The sequence below is a fragment of the Archocentrus centrarchus genome, chromosome 11 (genome assembly GCF_007364275.1).
Source record: "Archocentrus centrarchus isolate MPI-CPG fArcCen1 chromosome 11, fArcCen1, whole genome shotgun sequence".
Classification (NCBI taxonomy): domain Eukaryota; kingdom Metazoa; phylum Chordata; class Actinopteri; order Cichliformes; family Cichlidae; genus Archocentrus; species Archocentrus centrarchus.
The window spans coordinates 17960853-17983497 of NC_044356.1; the positions used below are offsets into that span (position 1 = coordinate 17960853).

General features: G+C 39.7%; 1 protein-coding gene across 1 annotated transcript in view; it reads left to right on the forward strand.

The window, feature by feature from the left end:
- The window catches only part of necab1 (N-terminal EF-hand calcium binding protein 1), a 45862-nt gene extending 26833 nt beyond the window's left edge, over positions 1 to 19029 (forward strand). Inside the window, 8 exon segments of the mRNA XM_030741154.1 lie at positions 4626 to 4747; positions 6970 to 7028; positions 7030 to 7047; positions 9910 to 9957; positions 14281 to 14393; positions 16194 to 16271; positions 17676 to 17767; positions 18299 to 19029. Of these exon segments, the coding sequence (XP_030597014.1) occupies positions 4626 to 4747; positions 6970 to 7028; positions 7030 to 7047; positions 9910 to 9957; positions 14281 to 14393; positions 16194 to 16271; positions 17676 to 17767; positions 18299 to 18327 (559 nt within the window). The 3' untranslated portion in view covers positions 18328 to 19029.
- The last annotated feature ends 3616 nt before the right edge of the window (positions 19030 to 22645 follow it).

Below are 22645 nucleotides of genomic sequence, written 5' to 3' on the forward strand. Positions count from 1 at the left end.
TCACTGGGACACACAAACCCCTCCACCACGATAAGGTGGCGATTCACGGAGGAGTGGTCAGACAAAATTAAATTTGAAATTCTTTTTGGAAAAAATATGGACACCATATGGAAAGGGACCATCCGGCTTGTTATCAGACTCAGTTCAAAAGCCTGCATCTCTGTTGGTATGAGGTGCATTAGCACCTATGGAATTGACAGCTTGCAAATCTGGAAAGGCACCATCAGTGCTGAAAGGTACATACAGCTTTTAGATCAACATATGCTCCCATCTAGATGTCTTTTTCAGGAAACACCTTGCATATTTCAGCAAGACAATACCAAACTTCATACTGCAGCTATTACAACAGCACAGCTTCATAGTAGAAGAGTCCGGGTGGACTGTAGTCCAGACCTTTCACTAACTGAAATATTTGTGGCATCAAGATACAAAAAATATGACAGCCAGAATCCTCTATCAGACAAGAATAGGACAACAATCCTCTCCCTAACGCAACCTTTTGGGAATTGGGGTCACATAAGTTCTGCTGCTGTGTTGTCACGACTGTTCGCAGTCATCATCAAAATGTGAAAAAATGAGTTTTGTTTTTATTTGTTGTTGTTTTTTTACTACTGCAAGCCATGAATACTAGTGTTTTAGAATACGACCTTAACGTGGTCATGATCTAATCATTATAATTTTTAGAAATGTACTGGCTGCTAATGAACACTCACCCGCTGGCTTCCTCTGAGAGAGGAGAGTGAAGGAGCAATGATTCAACCTGAGACTCGTGCTCTTAGTGGACTCTGTTTCCTGCGTGTGTGCGAAGTTTAATCAGTCTGTCTACATTCAGAAATCAGACATGCCTCATTAGTGAAGATGACTCACACTGTGCAACATATTATATGTGTGTGTGTGTGTGTGTGTGTGTGTGTGTGTGTGTGTGTGTGTGTGTGTGTGTGTGTGTGTGTGTGTGTGTGTGTGTGTGTGTGTGTGTGTGTGTGTGTGTGAGAATATGTACATGGGTCTCCCCTGCAGGTAATGTCTGTGTTCATTTTAATCCTGGTATATTTAAAGGACAAGTAATGGTACACCTGTCACTTATCTCAGATCAACAACTGAGCAACAATTTGCAGCCGTCTGCAACCAAGTCTGCATTCAACAGATTCTGAAATTGAGCTGTTAGTAAGTAATAAATTAGTTTTTTTATTATTATTATTATTCCAGGCTGCCCTTGCTTTGTGTTTCTCTAATTGCTCTTCAGTCTCTGCAGAGGAAAAGTATTACTGACCAGACTTCACTGTAAACTCTTGCTGTGTTTCTAATTAATTGCTGTTTGGATGGAGGAAAGACTGAGGTATGATTTAAATGAGGTTTCAGAATATACAATAATTATTGAATGCATTTTTCTTTACCAAAGCTGACTCTCACAGAACCATAGAACCAAGCTGAAAAGCTTGGTTTTTTCAACACATATTAATACAGTGTGAATTCAGCTCGAGTAACAGTGACAGTTTTTCTTAGTGGTTCCTTTCTTTAAATAAAGATAAAGGGATTAACATGTAGGAAATGGATTTAACTTTATCAGATTAAAGTCAGATAGTCGTTGGTGTTCCAAATACATTAATCACAATCCTTAAGTCCTTTTTTTTTATTTGCAGCCTAAATCTTTTTGTAGCATAGGTCAAAGTTCTAGTATCATATATGAATGCTAAAAAGTTAACTAGAGTTAGCCAACAATTTAGCGTACCACTCTCTTATCCAAATACATGTTCCCTTCAGGCAAGAACAAAATGGAAACAGCTGTAACGCTAAGCTGAAGGCTTCAAAGTGGTAGTGCACAAAATGGTAAATGGACCAGTACTTGTATTGCTGAACAACTGAGCACTCAAAGTGCATTTTACTAAAAGCTTCATTCACCCATTTCACATGCGCACATTCATACAGCACTTTATTATATACCTTTAAGCACCAGCATGCTATGCCTTTAAGATCCATGGGTTGAACTGCCAACCTTACAGCTACAGGATGGCCTGCTTGGGCCATAGTTGCCCCCAAACATAACGAGTGACTTCACGGTGGCTACTTTTATCTTTTTAGCAACCATAAAAAAGGATTAACATTACTCAAGGGATTGACCAGTGTTGTGTCTACATATAACAAGCAACTTAGCAAAAAATCCATTTTAAATAATATCTTTAGGTACATTGTTACTAGCAGCCCGTTGCAAAAACATAATTTGTTCCCATTTCTTTTACTGAATATACAAAAAATGCCAAAGATAACACAGTTTGACAGGCATAAAATAATACTTTTGCACCAACAAGGTGATTCCCAAAGAGACATTAGCTGAAAACTTATCTCAGTATGGTGTGCAGCATGTCCTTCAAAAAAATCTGAGGAAGCTGGAGGTGGAGGACAAAAATAAGAAGTGATGATGGAAAATTGATGGAATTATGAACATAGAGAAGTACTGTCAGATTTTGATCCACCATACAATACCATTTTCTACATGACAGTAATCCCAAACTGCCATTTTAAGGAGGCTGTGGTTGTAATATCACCAGTTCAGCTACACTTTGCTTCACTTTATGTCCACAACAAAATCAAAAACAAAAGATTATTGAAACATTTCTGAAATCCTTTTGCTTCGAATTATATTTTTGTGTTGACTGACACAGTTTTTACTTTCTATCATACTGAAAGTTATTCTCATGGGCAGAAAATGATGCACTGGGATAAATGAAGAATTTGCTTCTTATGTTTGAATTGGTCTGTCGTTGCAAACATTTAGAGATGTGATTTTTCCTCTGGTGGCTTTAAATAGGTTTTTGCATTGGGTTATAGGTACATGTGAATAGGCTATGATGGTATTATTCAGAGCTGAGCGTGAGTTTTGTATTCAACGTTTGTGCAACATGTTTTGAAAATCTCTTGAGCCATTGTTATGACTATGTAGATTTTTTTTTTTTCCAGCTGGGTTGTTGATTAGCACTGTATTCTTCATCATCGGTTCTGGGAAAAGATGAACATCAAGATCCCAACTTTTATTTCCCTTCTGCTAATTCACACTTTCCCTCCTCCTCAGTTAACATAAAAACTGTAGGAGGAACATGTGGATGGGGAAACTGCTGTGCTTTGATCTGTTAGATATCTCAAAGAGTTTTAGCAATTAAACCAGCTATGTAGGTGAGATTATGACTCACTGGCAGATCAAAAGGGGTCTACCCCTCCCTGTTTGCCCTCATCCGAGTCCCAGCTGTATTAAACAGCAGCTTGTGAATTAAAAACTGTCTTATGCCGCAACTAAAGCAGATCAATCTGAAGAAAATGTGGTTGCTTCTTAAGTATTTTAGAAAAAGCTTTTTCATAACTCTTTACATTAAAATTTAAATGGCTGCACTCCTACTCTGATGTACAGTTACAAGTGAAATACAAAGTTTTGATTATGGATTTAATCTTCATTTAGATAAAATAAGTAAGCTGCCCTTATACTTGACATTGCATTGACATTATTATCGGTGTGCACATTTAAACACAGGATCCAGAAGGCCGTTCCAAATTTGGTAGAGTTGATAGATGGAGAGTGGGTGGATGGATGGGTGGATGGATGGATGGATGGTTTTTTTTTTTTCAGTACATCCAAATAAGAACAAATAATTACAATTAAGGATCAAACCAAATCACAGTACTATCACACTACTGAAAGGATTGAATAAATTATGAAAACATCAACTTATATCACTGATGCATACACCATCTTAGTATTTCCATTTTCTTTAAAGGTAACAATATGGGGATCTAGTGTAACACCAATCATAAATTCAATTGAGGAAATATCCCTTTACGTTGTATAGTCATTTAAATAAAAGGTTAAACAGAGACTTCTTAACTTACAAGGTTCTCAGTCTGGTGATAAGGAGATAAAAGCCCTATCAGGCCAAAAGAGTGGAGTTATAGAGACTCCTGGGTGTGTCTAACAGATTGACAGGTGACAGGATATGACGTATGCTGCTGCAGTGAAGTTGGAAAGGGTTTAAAACTTGGGATTTTAACAGTGTCATCATTTATTTATCGAAAGCTAAGCCAAAATGTGGAAGCAGTATGTGTAAAACTAAGTACACCCCATGATTCAGTAGCTTCCATTCCACACACACACATACACACATAAATAAGCATGCATATTCACATAATCCTAAACTTCCCACAGACACCCTGAGGTCCCTTCAAAGTATGGGAACCAACAGCTTGACAGCATTAAGATAAATCATAGGTGAAGACACCCTGTGGGTGCATGTACCTTGCCACTGCAATTAGTATCACTGCCAGCCCAGCATTACATAGAAATATAATGCAAGTCAAGATAGCTGTGGCTCCAGACACCTGATTACCATGTTAGACTGTAAAAAAGATGGGGGAATGGGAAAACCAGGAAAAATGCCACGTCCTACAATAATTCAACTGTTATTTTGTGGTCACTATAAAAGACACAGGATGAATGACCATGTGAACTTTTAATGCAGGGTTCTAATGCAATGTGTCCTTCAGGGGTTTGAAATTCTTTAAGAAAAACAAAAAAAAAGAAGTATAGAATTATGCTGAAATATGCTGGTCTCGGAATAATTGCTGGCCTGTTTTGACTCCAGACAGGGTCCTGTGAAGCCAGAGGTGTTGTCCATCCAGTGGTCGGGTCGTCGCTCTAATCGGAGGCTTCAGAGAAACAACAGCCTCTCCCCCAACAATCCTCTCCTCAGCCTCGTCAGTTCAGGTGATTTTATTTGTTCTGCCATCCGCTGTTTGAAGAACTCACCGGTACCATGTTCTGTTGTGTTATGTTTAACTGTGTTTCCTTCCTTGAGTTATGTTTTGTTGTTTTTGCCAGCAGCAAAAAAAGCTGCTGGACCAGAGTCACACAGAGGGAGAGCAGAGCACAGGAGGGGAAGGAAAGTTGTGTCGGTGTGAGAGAAAAAGTGCAGAGGGAGCTTGAGGAGGGGGAGGACGGTTGTGACCACATGTGTTTCTATGTTTAGTTTCAAAGCCACTGTGTGCTCTGGCACTCATCTGGTGCTCAGGTGGAGGTTTGAGGTTGCACATATTTGGAAGTCGGTCATAAATCGCAATCGAGTACCTGCAGAGCTCGCTGTGATTCGCTGCCCTGTTGTTAGCTCACCAGCTGGGTTCCAGTTCACTAAGACATACTGATATTAGCAGGGATAGGTCATATTACTTAGAACTGTAAGTAAACTTTTATTTCTATAGCACTTTTCATGACAACCATCACAAAGTGCTTCACAACAAAATAACAGAGCATTAACCAAAAACAAGTCTAAAAAAAAATAGTTTTTAGCTGTTTTTTGAAAGAGACCACTGAGTCCACAGATCTCAAGCTCAGAGGGAGAGAGTTCCAGAGTCTGGGGGCCAGTGTTGTTGAAGCTCTGTCTTCTTTACTTTTCAGCCTTGCATGATGCACACCCAGCAGGTCCTGATCACATGACCTCAGGGACCTGCTGGGGATGTATGGATGTAAAAGTTCACTGATGTAAGCTAGTGCTTGTCCACGCAGCGCTCTAAAAGTCAACACCAGAATCTTAAAATGGACACAGTGTGACATGAGAGTCCTTAGAAGCCTTGCAGCAGCGTTCTGAACAACCAGCAGACACTCCAGAAAGATGTTGCTTAAACAACTGAACAATGAATTGCAGTAATCCAAACATGATGAAATAAATGCATGAATAAAAATCTCCAGTTCAGAGTGTGACACAATAGGACTTAACGTTTAAGTTTATTTCTATCTGCAGCTAAAATTGTCCCCAAATCGCCTTTTTTGTATATTTTTGTTGTCATTTTCAGTTAAAATGAGAAAAGCTCAATTTACATAAATTGTTTATTTATTTATTTATTTTTTACTAAGTAAGCCTGTGTTTAAGAAGGGGGGGGGGGGGGGGGGGGGGGGGAATTACTTTCAGACATACTATAAGAAATTCTGCATTTTAAAATCATATCACCCTTGCAAAAATATGCTGACATAGTGGATATATTGTTTATATTATTCTCTTTTTTCTTTTTTCTTTTTTTGGTTGCTGTATTTTAAAGATGTGATGAAAATTTAATTTGTTGACAATGTAACTATAATTTAATAACATGTTTTTTCAGAACTTTTTAATAGCTGCTTATTTCTGTAATCTCATTATGTTTTACTATTATGTGTAATCTGTTACTAACCAATCTTGGATATTCCTATACAGTATGTGTTCTGTACTGGATGTTCTGACAGCACTCTATTTACTACACAATTAATTCATTTTAGTCTTCAGCTGTTGCAGATGTTCCTGGAGTTGTTTTGCCATCGTTCACAATTTGCTTGCTTTCTTGCTGCTGTGTTTGTTTGTTTTTTTAGTCCAGATTATTTTACTTAACTTTCAGTGTGAACACACAAAACAAAAAACTGACTCAAAGTAATATAAATATGAAATCTGTGCACAATATTCATAGTAATTCTGCTGAGAATCCTGGTATTTTTTTTATTTATTTATTTTTTATCCACAGCAGCTGCATGTTTCCAGTGGTCTATTCTTCCATCCTGGTTGTTATACATTTTTAACTGCTTCTCATTTGACCTCCACTATGTGGCCCAGCTGTGGTTGCTAGGAGAAACAACTGCAGAGCATCTATGAACTTTGATTACAGAGCTCAAAGCTTTTTCTATTGACTGGCTTGGTTGCTTGTAGCATGACATAAAAAGAATCCTTAAAATGTCTCCTGGCACACCACCACTACTTATCACAGCATTCGGTTGAAGCAGTCAATGGAAAATGTTTAAATACAGTCAATGCATGCAGCACCTTTTACACACACACACACACACACACACACACACACACACACACACACACACACACACCACACACACACACACACACACACACACACAACCACCACCACCTTTCTGTCTGAAAGCCATCCTTCGCTCTGCCTCTCTCTCCCCTCCAGGTGTTTATGAAGAAGACAGCCAGTGGATAATCCAGGTCAACAGACTGCAGAAACTTATCGGACCGTCTAGAACAAAAGGTTACTTGGCCTTTCACTCAGCCTTTCCAGCTTTTCTTCTCCTTCCTGTCTTCTCGTTTATTCAACATTCCTATTTCAATTTTTTTTTCCTGTCTCTATTTCAACCATCTGGTCTTTGCATCATTTTCTGAAATTATCCTCAGATTATGGCAAGTTGATTTATGACTGTGTCAACAAATTAATTCATCCAACAACACCCACCCACGTACAAACATATGTACATATAGAGGAAATGCCAGCTGCACACAAACTATCAGGACTGCTCTCTGTATAACTGTGGTATAACTAGTGGATAAAATAAATGGATATGTAAATCCAGACAAACTGTGATCTATTGTACAGTAGAACTGCAAGAGTGTGAACAAGTGCAAACAAAGCTGAAAATATATATACACAATATAAATATATCAAAATTAACTCAAAATTAAGCTACCTTTTCCTCTCAATGTCTATGTCAAAGATGGCAGCAGGAATTATTATTACATATGATAGTAGGAAAAAATAAAACAAGTAAGTGTTGGTGAAAACCCAATTAGGTGACAGAACAGCTAACAAAGACATCCATTACCTTCTCCTTTTATTTCAGTATATTTTTATGATTCAACTTCTATTTTAGCCATTAAAATATCATTTTGATCCAAGAGTTTGTGCACACCGGTGGGTTAACCAGTTGCAGAAAAAAAAGATTTTGGTAATTCCAAATATTAATAGAGCAGCTGTGGCATAAACCTAACATTGGGTGGACATTGCCTTAGTTTAAAGGCCAACAAGTAAAAAAAATTTCTAGCCAAGTCAAGTTTCTTTTCTATAAATATATGGATCACAAAGTTACACACAGTGATTAACCAACAGAGAAATGAGCTCTGTTGACCTTTATAGTCTTTTTTGTTTGTTGTTGTTTTAGTTTGGCTATATAATGTTTTTTCTTTGTTCTTTTCTGTAACATGTTTGTGTTGCCAGTGGCTTGAAAAATCAGTGATTATTACAGGTATTAAGGGGACTTACTATGCTTATTTTCAGCTACTAGTGTAGCTTTGAATGGCTTACTATAACTCACAGAGTATATATAATATGAATAATTATTTATATGAATTATCTCATCCTCTGTCTGTTTTAGCTCCTCTTCCTGTAAAGCAACTTCTTGTGATAGGTGGGGGTTTCTGTGAGATGGGTGCCTGAGATGACCATATAAGGACATCTGCTTTCACTGACATCATACAGACACCAGGAGTAGAAAAGTTATTTGAAACTGAGCATGTAGAGCAGTTTTTGGCTCACAGCAGTAACAGTATATATATATATATATATAAATATATACTGCTCAAAAAATAAAGGGAACATTCAAATAATACATTCTAGATCTGAATGAATGAAATATTCTCATTGAATACTTTGTTCTGTACAAAGTTGAATGTGCTGACAACAAAATCACACAAAAATCATCAATGGAAATCAAATTATTAACCAATGGAGGCCTGGATTTGGAGTCACACACAAAATTAAAGTGGAAAAAACACACTACAGGCTGATCCAACTTTGATGTAATGTCCTTAAAACAAGTCAAAATGAAGCTCAGTATTGTGTGTGGCCTCCACGTGCTTGTATGACCTCCCTACAACGGCTGGGCATGCTCCTGATGAGGTGGTGGACGGTCTCCTTAGGGATCTCCTCCCAGACCTGGACTAAAGCATCCACCAACTCCGGACAGTCTGTGGTGCAACGTGACGTTGGTGGATGGAGCGAGACATGATGCCCCAGATGTGCTCAATCAGATTCAGGTCTGGGGAACAGGCGGGCCAGTCCATAGCTTCAATGCCTTCATCTTGCAGGAACTGCTGACACACTTCAGCCACATGAGGTCTAGCATTGTCCCGCATTAGGAGGAACCCAGGGCCAAACCGTACCAGCATATGGTCTCACAAGGGGTCTGAGGATCTCATCTCGGTACCTAATGGCAGTCTTGCTACCACTGGCGAGCACATGGAGGGCGTGGCGGCCCTCCAAAAGAAATGCCACCCCACACCATTACTGACCCACTGCCAAACCGGTCATGTTACAGGCAGCAGATCGCTCTCCACGGCATCTCCAGACTCTGTCCGTCTGTCACATGTGTTCAGTGTGAACCTGCTTTCATCTGTGAAGAACACAGGGCGCCAGTGGCGAATTTGCCCAATCATGGTGTTCTCTGGCAACTGCCAAGTGTCCTGTCGGTGTTGGCTGGTGAGCACAACCCCCATCTGTGTACGTCGGGCCCTCATACCATCCTCATGGAGTCCATTTCTAACCGTTTGTGCAGACACATGCAACATTTGTGGCCTGCTGGAGGTCATTTTGCAGGGCTCTGGCAGTGCTCCTTCTGTTCCTCCTTGCACAAAGGCGGGTTGTAGAGTTCTGTCTCATGCTACCACGAGTGTGAAAGCACCACCCACATTCAAAAGTGGCAAAATGTCAGCCAGAAAGCATAGGTACTGAGAAGTGGTCTGTGGTCCCCACCTGCAGAACCACTCCTTATTGAGTGTGTCTTGCTAATTGCCAATAATTTCCACCTGTTGTCTATTCCATTTGCCACAACAGCATATGAAATTGATTGCCAATCAGTGTTTGCTTCCTAGCTGGACAGTTTGATTTCACAGAAGTTTGATTTACTTGGAGTTATATTGTGTTGTTTAAGTGTTCCCTTTATTTTTTTGAGCAGTATATATATATATATATATATATATATATATATATACAGTATGACAAAAAACTGGTATAAAGTATCCAAGGGGAAACTAAATAGAGATTGTGAGTGATGGATTATACATTCAAATGTATGAAAATGGGTTACTGCTAAAGAACTCATCTGTTCCTTTTGTTCTGCAGGAGATTCGTCTGGAGCCCGTTGAAGAAGAGGGTCTTGGAGAGCAATCGGTTTGTTGCCTCACTTTTATCTACTGTTCACCTGTTTTTTCTACAGTGACCACTTCACTGTTCTCATATGGAGGCCAGTCACTGTTGTCATAGCAACAGCATGATTATAGTCTGTCTTTATCCTCCATCTGTTTGTTTAGGGCTCAATATTCAGTTAGAGTAGGGAGCAGACATTAAGGTATGAGGACGTTCTTTAAACAGAGAGTTGATGCTACAGTGGGTCTGTCTGGTATGTTCTTGTACTATCTGTACAAAAACCCATAGCTTAGAATGCTACCCATATGAATAAACAGGACCAGAGGTAGGGCAAAATATGAACAACACCATCACTTTAGTTACAGTACAAGTCAAAAGTTTAGCTGGTACTGTATTTATAGGATGGTGCCAAATATTTATATTTTGCCTGCCATTAAAACATGCAGGCACTTTATAACCGGTTCTCCCACCAATTTGACTTACAGTCATGAGAAAAAGAAATTACAACCTCTTTCAATTCTAATGTTTTACATATCAGGACATGATCAAAAAAAAAATCATCTGGTGCTCACCAGTCTTAAAATTAGATGAACAACACATGACATATCACACTATGTCATTGTGTATCTAACAAAAACTAAGCAAAAATACAGAAACCAGTGTGAAAACTAAGTACACCCTTCCTGATTCCATAGGAATCCATAGGATTCATGATCATCAGTAAATGTGAGTGCAGTTTGCTGGTCTGGAGCGTTCAGGTGCATTAACACAATATCACAATCTTCCCTGGAATGGCCGCCCCCCAACAAATTCAACCCAAGGTCAGATCGTGCAATGCTCAGAGAAACTGTGAAAAACCTAAGAGCTACATCTCAGACGCTACAGGCCTCCGTTAGCATGTTAAATATTAAAGTGATGACAGTACAATTAGAAAATGTGCTTTGTTTGGAAGGGTTACCAGGAGAAAACCTCTTCTCTGAAAAGAACATGGCAGCACAGCTTAGGTTTGGTAAAGTTGCATCCAATCAAATCACAAGACTTCTGGAACAATGTCTTTTGGACAGACAAGACCAAAATGGAGATGTTTGTCCATAATGCCAGCAATACATCTGGAGAAAACCAAACAGAGCATATCGGCACAAACACCTCATACCAACTGTCAAGCACTGTGATGGAGGGGTGATGATTTGGGCTTGTTTTGGACCTTGGCACCTTGCAGTCAATGAGGTGACCATGAACTCCTCTGTATACCAAAGTATTCTAGAGTCAAATGTGAGGCCATCTGTCTGGCAGCTAAAGCTTGGCTGTAATTGGGTCATGCAACAGGGCAGTGATCACAATCACAGCAGCAATCTACAACAGAACGGAAACAATTATTTCAAGTTATTGCTGCTAAGGTTGGTTCTACAAGCTACTATATCATGGAGTGTACTTAGTTTTTCACACACTGCTTCTGCATTTGGCTTCATTTTTGTTAAATTAATAATGACACGGTTGCAATATGTCATGTGTTGTTCTTCATCTGAGGCTGCATTTACCTCATTTTAGAACCTAGTGAGGACCAGATGAGGTGTTTTTTTATTATGTATTGATTTGCAAACCCTAGAACTAATAGAGGGTGTGCTAGTCTTCAGTGGGTTCCTGTGTTCCCGTGTGTGTGTGTGTGTGTGTGTGTGTGTGTGTGTGTGTGTGGTGTGTGTGGTGTGTGTGTGTGTGTGTGTGTGTGTGTGTCCACATGCCAAAGCAAAGAGAAACTGCGGTTGCAGTCTTAGCTGCCTGGCATTCATTTCATGGCTGAAATGATGACTGACTGACGATCACATCAACACCAGTACTAGCAGGATTTCTGTTTCTGTGTCTTCCATCGTGGATATCTCAAGTGCATGGCCAACATCTAATATTTAACATTTTTAATGCATTTTTTTTTCAAAAATTTAATGCAAAAATAAGAATGCAAACGCAACTGCAAAACATTATTTGGGGAAAGTAATTAGATATTTAAACACATTACCACCGATTAACTCATCAATATAAAATACACATATTTTCGAACAATGTGACATTAATTAAGATTGAAGGTTTCTGACAGAAAAATTATTTTGCTACTCTGTCCTATCTACAAAAGGCAGTGTTGACGAGTGAGAACTGTGAACTGTCATTATAGCTGAATCTTTGCCTTGTATTGATAATTTAATTGGATAGCTTTGTAACAGTTTTAGTGAAGACATTGGGCATATTATGTACCTAGCTGCTCTTTATACTTCTAATAACCCTTGCCAGCTGTTTTATACACTACTGTGCAAAGGTCTTGAGCTACCCCTCATTTCTTGTAACTTCTTCAGGAATAGTTCTCCAGGGCTTCCTGAAGGACATTCGAAGCTCTTCTTTGGATGTTGGCTGCCTTTTGTTCTGTTCTCTGTCAAGTTGATCCCCAAAACTGATTCAATAATGTTGATGTCCAGGCTCTGGTGAGGCCAATCCATGACTGATAGTGTTCCATTCTGTTTTTATATCCAGGTATGCTTTTTACTGCACTGGCAGTGTGTTTGGGATCATTGTCATGTTGAAGATGGTACTGCATGATGGATCAAAATCTCATGGTACTTTTCTGTGTCATAATTCCATCAATTTTGACAAGATCTCCAACACCACTGACGGAAATGCAGCTCCAAACCATGACAGAGCCTTCACCATGTTTACAGATAATGTAGACACTCACTGTCATAACTCTTTGTATATACTGATGATGATTTGAACCAAAAATGTAAAATTTGTATTTATCACTCCACGAGACCTGCTGCCACTGAATTTCAGTCTAGTTCTTGTGTAATTTGGCACACCGCAGCCTTTTCTCTTTGTTTATCTTCCTTAAGAATGCCTTCTTGAAAGCCACCCTTCCACTGAGATCTTTTCTGATGAGGCTTGAAGTACCAGCTGCATCTCTCAGGTCCTGTGTCAGGTCTTTGCTGGATTTTTTTTTTTTCATATTTCTTAAAGACATGACATTCAGAAACTGTTCACCTGTTCTAGACAATTCTTTAAGCCTGCCACTTCTCCTTTTGTCTGCAACTTGTCCAGTTTCCCTTGATTTTTAAGGACACACTGCACACCATGCTGAGATAATTTTTGGCCAATAGCTCTTTGACAATTACCTTGTTGAAAATCTGAAGAAAATCTGGTTCTGGCTCTTTGGAAGGAAAATATAAAGGAATGAGTGGTGGATCAAGAGTTTTGCACAGTAGTGTATGTGTAAAAACAAAAGAATGTGGGCTTTTTGCTGATTGAAGAGCCAAAACAGTTTGTTTCAGATATCAGATGGCCTGAGGGGCTGCACCAGTCCTAGTATAGTATCAGTAAGGCTTACTTCATCCTTACTTACTTCACTCTGATAATCCAGAAGTGAAATTATGGGGCATAATATGGCCCCCTTTTGGAATGATTGCATTGGTGTCATAACACAGGAACAGCGACAAATGAAGGCATGCATATGAATACTTCATGCCACTGTCACTCTCATTACTAATTTGAGGCAGACATTTCTGTGTGTGTGAATTAATCAATATGCAATTTTGTTTAATTTGCTGTGTGTCACTGGGAATAAATGGGCTGCTGAGTAATCCAATAATGACCCGCTACACAAGACTGATGTGTGTTTGTGTGTATTAACATGCCTGAGTGGATGCGTCCCTGAGAGTGTGCACGCGTGCAAGGGTGCCTTTCAGCCAAATTAGCCACTGAGAGAGAGAGTGTGTCTGGAGGCATTTTTTCAGACACACATCCACCTACACACACACACGCACACATACAGAGTCGTGTTTCAGTCATTTCAGCAAACATTACATTGACTTACCTTCATTTCCTAGAGTCTCACCCTCATTAACACACACTGCCTGCTTTATAGCCAACAGGCAGACCATTCACTTCCTGTCCTAATCATCTGCTCTGCTGCTGTTAACAATTCCTCATCAGCCACAGGAAATGATAAGCAGGTTGTCTACTGTCATGGGTATACCAGGTTTTTTTTTCTGCTGTTCACACCTTTGAACAAGATGTCTGTACATGTTTCCCCATCGTGTGTCTTCAGGTTCACAATCCGGTCTGTGAGCAGATGCATTGGCACAGTCATTCAGAAGCTGATGCCAAGACTTTATGAGATATTATAATTTTTCACTTTACACTTCTATGTGAGTCATTAGCTTTTTTGACAACGCACTGAGCAAATTCAAAATCCTGCCAGAAGATTTCCAAACGCCTCGGTTCAAACAGGCTTGCAACATACGAGAAGCAACTTCTGACTTTCTGGCGCTGTGTGCCTTTAAATGTTATGTGTGCGTTTTGTCTTCACAGCACATCCTAATAGTTCAGAGGCAGCTCTCGGTGCTGGAGGAAGAGCTGGAGGAGTTTCGTTTGGCTCTCAGACAGTACATGGAGTGTGCCTGTGCCCAGACTGGATGTTTACAGTCAGTTTATATTATCTTCTTTCATTTGCATCAGGGATTTGCTTGTTTTATTTTTATGCTTTCTATTTTTCACATTTTTACAATGGGCTCACTGAGACAGGCAGACAGGCAGTTCTTGTGAAGTTGTTCTAACCTGATACTAAAAATATTTCACCTGCTTCTTGGGTATTAGAAACTATATTTAACATATTACTTGCATTTTTAATGAATTATATAGCTTAACAAACATTAATGCATGTGTTTTAAAAAGGTTCCACTGTAATGCTGCACAAGCAAAACTAAACATGTGTGAACCTGCTGAAATTCAAACCGAGCATCACAATGAGGAAGAAAGGTGATTTAAGTGACTCTGAAGATGGGTTGGTCTGAGTATTTCAGAAACTGCTGATCTGCTGGGATTTTCCCACATAACCATCTCTAGGGTTTACTGAGAATGGTCTGAAAAAGAGAAAATATCCAGTGAGTGACAGTTCTCTGGGTGAAAAGGCCTCTTTCACGCCAGAGGTCAGCGGAAGAATGTCCGGACTGCTTCAAGCTGATAGGCAGGCAACAGTAACTTAATAACCACTCATTACAGACAAAGTTATGCAGAAGAGCATCAACGCACAACACATCCAGCTATGAAGCAGATGCACTGCAGAAGCAGAAGACCAATCCGGGTGCCATTCCTGTCAGCTAAGAACAGGAAATGAGGCTACAGTTCACACCGACTCACCAAAATTGGACAGAAGAAGATTTTAAAAACTTTGCCCGGTCTGATGACTCTCGATTTTTGCTGTGACACTCAGGTGGTAGGTTTACAATTTGGCATACACAACATGAAAGCATGGATCCATCCTGCCTTGTATGAGGCTGGTGGTGTAATGGTGCGGGCGATATTTTCTTTGCACACTTTGGGCTTCTTAGTACCAGTCGACAAATCTGCAGCAACTGTGCGATGCCATCATGTCAATATGGACCAAAGCCTCTGAGGGATGTTTCCAGCACCTTGTTGAATCCATGCCACAAAGAATTTAGGCAATTCTGAAAGCAAATGGGCGTCTAACCCAGTACTAGTAAGGCGTACCTAATACAGAGGTCAGTGAGTGCATATAAAACTGTAATAACATAACAGTATCAATTTCTTCACACTGGACGATACCCTGGGAGGAAATCTAGTTTGGTTTATCAAAGCTGCATTGAAAATGTAGTTAAACTTTGGGGGTAAAAAAAACTGACAATAAATCAGGCCGGTTTGAGCTTTGGTCTTCCTAATAGGAATAAATGAGTGTGTGTCTCTCCCATCATAACTCAGGACATTTTCTGCCTTTTACTGTTGTGTCCGATCACAACAAAGCTGCTAAAATAACATTTGCATTTTTTGCCTGCCAACCCCCCCCCCCCCCCCCCCCCCCCCCCCCCCCCCCTCTGCAGCTCTGTCATCTTAGTCGCTCTGTGGGTAAATTCAGCAGGACAAACCGAATCGCTCTCACATTCTGTCACTTTGGTTTTAGACTAAACCCAGCAGCCTAAAGGACAGCTCGACATTTACATGCTTTGTCATGATTGATTCTCTAAATACTCCATCATGTTTGCTGGCTCATTTTTAAGTTAAACTGTGAGTACAGACACAACACAAGCCTGCTGCATGAAATCTCAATGTAAGGATGAAGCCGCACTGTGTTTTTGACAGATCTACAATGCCTGCATACTGTCAGAGTGTAGAAAACAATTCAAGCAGAGAGGCTGTGTTGGGCGACATGATGTAGCACACTAATTAGTAACTGCATGACTTGTGCTCTCTTGCTTTGCATTTGGCAGCATTGCAGTTCAGCGGCTGGCAAATGAATCATGCTTCATTCTTTATGAATTCTGGGAGCACAACAACGTGTGGAAAAAGTAAGTATTCGCCTGCCATATATGCATCATGGTTAAAGTAATGCATACGTACAGTAAAATTGTGATGGGGGGGTGGTGGTTTATTGATAGTGTACTTTGTGTCAAATTTTAATGAAAAAAAAGACAATCAGGATTATGACTTCTGGTTACTTAAATGTATGTTTAACATGTAACTTTGCTACTTGTTGTTGTAGCACATCATGTGTAGTTTATTTTTTAACATTAAATTTATATTTTTATTTAATGTTACAAGTTGTATTTAAAAAAGAACAATACACTCATTCACCCATCCTCTCCCAAACAAACAGCTTACAACAAAGCATTCCCAGTGTCAAATCACAGAGCAAAATGTGACAGAAAAGCACAGTGTGGGAAAAACGGCCTTCGGCCCAGTGCACCTTATGTTTCTTTGAGTTTTGTTTTGAGTTATGTATTAGGATTTTAGGTTTTCATGGTTTTCTGTTATACTTGTGTTATTTCCCATGTCCTCCTGTTTTGTCATTGTTCTTAGGTCTGTTTTGTTCTCATGTCTTAGTCCCTTGTCTCATGTCCTGCGTTTAATTTGACTTCCCCTTGTTTCCCTGTGTGTTGTGTTTAGGTTTCTGTTTTGCTCATGTTTAGATTTCTTCTGTGTCAGTCTGCGTATACCATGTTTATTTAGTTCCTGTTTTATTGTGACAGTCTTGCCTTCCCTGTACTTATTGTTCAGTTTTGCTTCCCCTTGTCTCGTCTCTGAAATTACATTCAGCTGTGATCCCGCCTGTTGTCACTTCCCTCATTACCTAGTCACTAGGTACAGGAAAGACAATATATACACACTAGGTCCTAGTGTGTATATATTGTCTGTGTTCTTGTTAGTTCCTTGTCAGGTTGTTGCTTTGATGTCCGCTGTTTGCCTCATGTTTTATGTCCATGTCAAGTCACATTTAGTCTTGGAGTTGAGGTTTGTGCTGCTGGCTCCCGTCCAGCCCATCCTTTGTTGTACTCCTGTAAATAAAGCCTAAATTAAAATTAAGCTTTTCACCTCTGGTGTTCCTGCATTGGGGTCCTCAACCTGCCTGACAACACAGAATGTGCCTCCATATTTTATATACAGTCTAGAGATGATAGGCTGTGAGTGCTCAGCTAATCAGAAGTGTTCAGCCCTGCAAGCCCCACCCCTAAAAGTCATGAACTTTCAGGAAGTAGTAGGGGGGGTTAATCAGGTTGATCAAATTTGAGGGAATTGCTGGCATGGCAGTGGTTTTGATTGCTTTTGTGTATGATTGAACCAAAGTAGGGAAGCTGTTACTGTTGAAAGAGTTTTAATTTATTGCCTTTTAGCGGCAAATATGCTGGAAAAATTGTGTTATGCAAACAACTGAACTGAAGCCATCTTTCAGTTTTCTCTTTCCTGCTCTTCAGTCACCTACAGACTAACTACAGTAAAACCTTCCAGAGGGGGAACGTGGACTTCCTGGAAACTCCTGAGACCATTACCACCATGTTGGTTCCTGGTAAGATCATCCATTCAGGCAGCTTTTGCCAGGGCTGCCATTAATCATAAAATAATGCTCTATAGGCAAACAATCCAGTTTTTAAAATTCAAATCAGGGCTCTGCAGTGCTTGAAAGGTCACACTGAGAGATCTGTGCTTTGAGATTTCACCCTGTAAATGTGATTAAGCTTCAGAGAAATGAGATCAGTTCAGAGCTTGACATTGGGAGGTCAACAAACAAGCAGAAAACACTTTTGAACAGGTTCCATTTATTTCTCTAACATTGACTTTTCTTGGTTACAGATGGTGGCAGATAGAGTCAGTTTGTTCTCCTAGAATATTATCATCATTATTTTTTTTATTGTGTGCATTTTAAAAAAAAATTGCTGTTGTGTGTTTTTATTTCTTCTGCATCACAATCTGTTGTGTCATTTGCTGCATCTTGTAGGACTCGGAGCAGAGGGCAGTGCTGAATAAGTTTGTCAGAGCTGATAGAATGACACACAGTTTTCGAGGGGTTAGTTATTTTTGTTCCGTGTCTCCTCCGCAGCCTCGTGGTGGGTCCTCAACAACAACTGAAAGTGGACACATGCACTTCTCTTCACTGATGGGTACAAACAATAAACAGCAACCTGCCAACACATCTGGAAGTCCACGCATACACATACTCACACACACCCACATACACACTAACTGAACACATTTTGTGAAGTCATGGTGATTAGTATATATTTTATGACCTCCATGTTCCTTCATAGTTTGGTGGTAGCTCAAATAGCCCACGTGTTTGTTTACACTCCTCGGACATCCTGAAAGCAATGACCTCAGTAGACAGTGACCAATCTGATCGTTTTATCACTGTGTTTGACATGACATCTTTAGTCCAGAGTAGTTCATGAGAGCTCCGTGTGTGTGTGTGTGTGTGTGTGTGTGTGTGTGTGTGTGTGTGTGTGTGTGTGTGTGTGTGTGTGTATGGGTATATTTGTGAGGACCAGCATGTAAAGCTAAAACATTTTGTCCTCACTTTTTGGTTTTAGGGTTGAGTTCAGAAATGGGTTTAGGCTTCAGTTGGACTTGTGGTTTTAGTTGTGGTGTTATTATTATGGTGAGGGGCTAGGAAACCAATTCATTAATGAATATCCTCACAGATAGCCATACAAACGTGTGTGTGTGAGTGTGAGTGAGTGAGTGAGTGAGAGAAAGAGAAACTGTATCAACTGTAGCAGCTCTGGGGAGCTCATTAAACCATAATACTGTCGTTTCAGCCTTTAATGAGTTAAATCAAAATAAAAGTCTTAAATAAAAAATATTGTGTATTCTATGAGCGTCTCTTTCTCACTCTTTGTGTGTGGAAATTATTTCAACTCCTATACCTCAAACATGACACGTCTCCTTTTTTCAAGGTTTATATTTTTATGATTATGTAAACGTCTAATTTTGTTTACCAGTGTCAGGATTGGACAGCCTTACGTAATTTCTGAAGTCATTTAACTGTAAAAATAAAGCAGGAAAAAACATTACTGACAGTTCAATTTGGATCTGCTTTTATGTGTTTGAATAAGACCAAAGCAAACACATTTCAAGCCTGACACACTCTAACTAAAGTGCTCCTCTGTGACCTCCTCATTTTACATACATATTCATATTTATGTAAGCAGACTGTGCCACCGTGTGGACACATAGCAGCACTGCAGCTTGAAGAAACAGCTGCTTCAAATTATTAATATTTTACACCCAAACAAGAAAGGAGACACTAATCACATTACATTAAAAAAATAAAAAAAAAAGTTAAAAGCCAATTTGAAATGTTTATTTTGGAAAATTCCAGGCAAAATATCGTTTCTTGTTATTTGTTTATTTTTTGGTAGTGGAGAAATTTTATGTGGTTTTATGTGGACTTTTCCTGGTTTTCAAGTCTTCCTGGGCCTTCAGTGTTGCTGATTTCATACTTGATGTTGTCTCTCTGTGTCAGGAGATGTGACCTGTCCTCCTCCCTCTGGCATTTTCTTCTTCATCAAGTTATCCTTGATTCGTTTAATCCATTTCTTGTTACCCGGCTGTGTTCCTGTGTGTACTTGTTATGTGGTATCCAGCAGTGATGGGCAAAGCAAGGCTTAAAACGCTGTAATTCAAAACAATCTGAAACCCAGCTCTACAGTGACACCTACTGGCACTTTTGCTACTGTCACATCTTAATAATGCTGTTCTGTGAAACAATGAAACAGACAAGCACTGAACAATTTTAAGCAAGTCTCCTTATTACACCAAACTATCAATAATTATACTCCACACATTTTGGAGAAATCCCCATTCAACAAAGCAAGAAAAACTGTTGTGAAAGACAGCAGGTTGTGACTGTAACAAACTGTGTGTTTCAGCAAATGCAGTTGTTAACATACATGAGGGTGTTTCACTTGCTTAGTAATTCAGTGCAATGCACAACAAAATGACTCGTATGTCCCACATCTGGTGTGCAGGCCATCCTTCAAGTGTGAGCCTCATGTACAAAACAGGAAGAAAGCATAAAATATTAATGAAATTAACTGACAAAGTATGCTGTTGGTGAGCAATTATGCATTAATCACTGCAACTTACCTAGTTATAACCTCTTGAATCTGCTGCAGTGGAGTCACGCCCTGCATCTCCACCATTTTTTTCTTTGGCCTTACAGCTGGATCTGAACAATTCAACTATTTTTCAGACTTCATTGTGGATTTCTTGCAGAGCAGGTTTTTGTTCAAGAGCCTTCTTTATAATAAGCTTTAGTGTGAGCAAAGCATGGTACATGGCACAGGTTTAGCAACTGTACACTTAAAGCCATGTTTGCTGCATTATCAGCAACCAGGCACAGAACTTCTGACATTATTCCCCACTCAGTCATGAGCACACTTTTCGCCTCCATTATGTGCTCAGCTCTGTGGGGCTGGTGAAACCTGGTCACCCGAGCAGAACTGCTGCCATCTTTGTATCATTTGAGACATAGTGGCAAGTCACACCAAGGTACCCATCCATGTTTATGGAAGACCACATGAGCCGTAGGACTAACAAAATCAGCCTTCTGTAGGTCAGCTTTCACTTTCTGCTTGGTGGTGTTGTACTGCTCCACCACCATTGCCTTGGGCATCTTTCTTGTAGCTGGGGTCAAGCTAGTCCCTTCAAACCTTCATTCTCCATAATAGTGAAGGGCTGCAAATCTTTCAACACCAGAGCCTCATCCAGCTCTCTCTGCATGCCTTTTAATAAAATCCTTTCTAAAAGCATTCAATTAACTTCAAAATATAACTTCAAAATATGATAGATTTTTCACTTGGGCATTACTGAGTTTTCCCATTTTAAACTGAACGTTCTCAGTGAGTTTTAACGCATTGGGACTCAATCTGAATAATCTTTCAAACAATGCATACTTTAAATAAATGGCCCAGGAGCAGGCCAATGTACAGGAGGAACATTACCTCCCTCTGCACCCTCTAAAACAGCAGGATGAGTACTCCTCATCGTGGAAGATGTATAACTGCAGTAGACCAGCTGCCAAGCACAAATAATACACTTCACTTTATTTGGAGTTTCCAAGTAGAAATGCTCCCACACTACAGATTGAGATCTCTTATGGGAATTTTCCATCTTATTCTATCTGGCTATTGCTTTGAAACTGCTACATTATTGCTTGCCTAACATTTTCTCACTGCTGCTAACTGCTAACTATATTTTAAAGCCAGCTAATTTAATGTAACTATCCCTCACTCTCTGTTTCTAACTAACCTATCAATTAGTCTACTACTAACTTAACTAATCCATCACTGACTAAATCACACTGCAATGACTATGTCACTACCTCACTGTCAAAACATCGGTATCGAGCGTCCCATCCCTAGCAACCAGGGACCTTTTTTCGGAAGTATGTTCAACAAACTCTGTGTTTAAAAAGAGTTGATTACTTCTGAGACTGGCAACTCTGAATTCCTGTTCCAGAACAGCTGATCAAAGTTAGTTCAATCAAGTAGCCATCAAGTGAGTATGTTCACCTTGAGTTAAGCACATGCATGAGTACAGAAAAAAAAGCCATCATCAATGGAGCTTCGATACCACAACTAAACAGAAAAATTGGTCAATTTACTTCATACCACTTGAACTGGATGTTCTCCTGTGTGCATACGGCGAGCATGAACACATCTTTCCAAAAAAAAGGAAAAAGCAACACATCTGCAATGGCAAAGAAAAGGGAATTGGCATGAGTGATTATTGCAGCACAAGTAAATGCATAAGTTTAAATGCAGGATTAAATTAAAATGACTACATTTACATTTTCTTCAGGTGCAGTCAGGTGGCATAAAGCAAACATGGCAGCAGCTGAAAATAAACTATAAAAACAGCCCCGCAATTTTATCTGCACCTCTGGGTTTTGGGGGGAAGGTGTGGACGAGCACTGCTGATCGGGTGCTCATCATGTATCTGTCCCCCCAATTTTTAATAGCACTCTAGTTTTCATACAAACATACTCATTTTTTTACACCTCATAAACACATATTCCATTACATGCTCCCCTCCCCACTCATCGCCTTCCAGATGAGTGGGAAGTGGAAAAGGCGGGTCTTTTCACACACCCCTTTTCCTGACCCAGTCAAGGGGGCAGATACTTTTTCATAGCACTGTAAATGTTCATTACAGCAAAACTGAAAACTGAAAAATAAACAAGGGTACGATTTCTGATCTACCCTTTGCTGGTGATATCTAGTTTGAAATAATATAAACAGAGAAGGCCAAAATGCCAAATTCCATCCATCTATCATTTTCTGCTGCTTATACAGGTCAAGAGTCTCTTGGGGCAGCAGTCTAAGCAGAGACGCCCAGACCCCCCACCTCCTCTAGCTCTTCCGCGGGTGCACTGAGGCATTTCAAA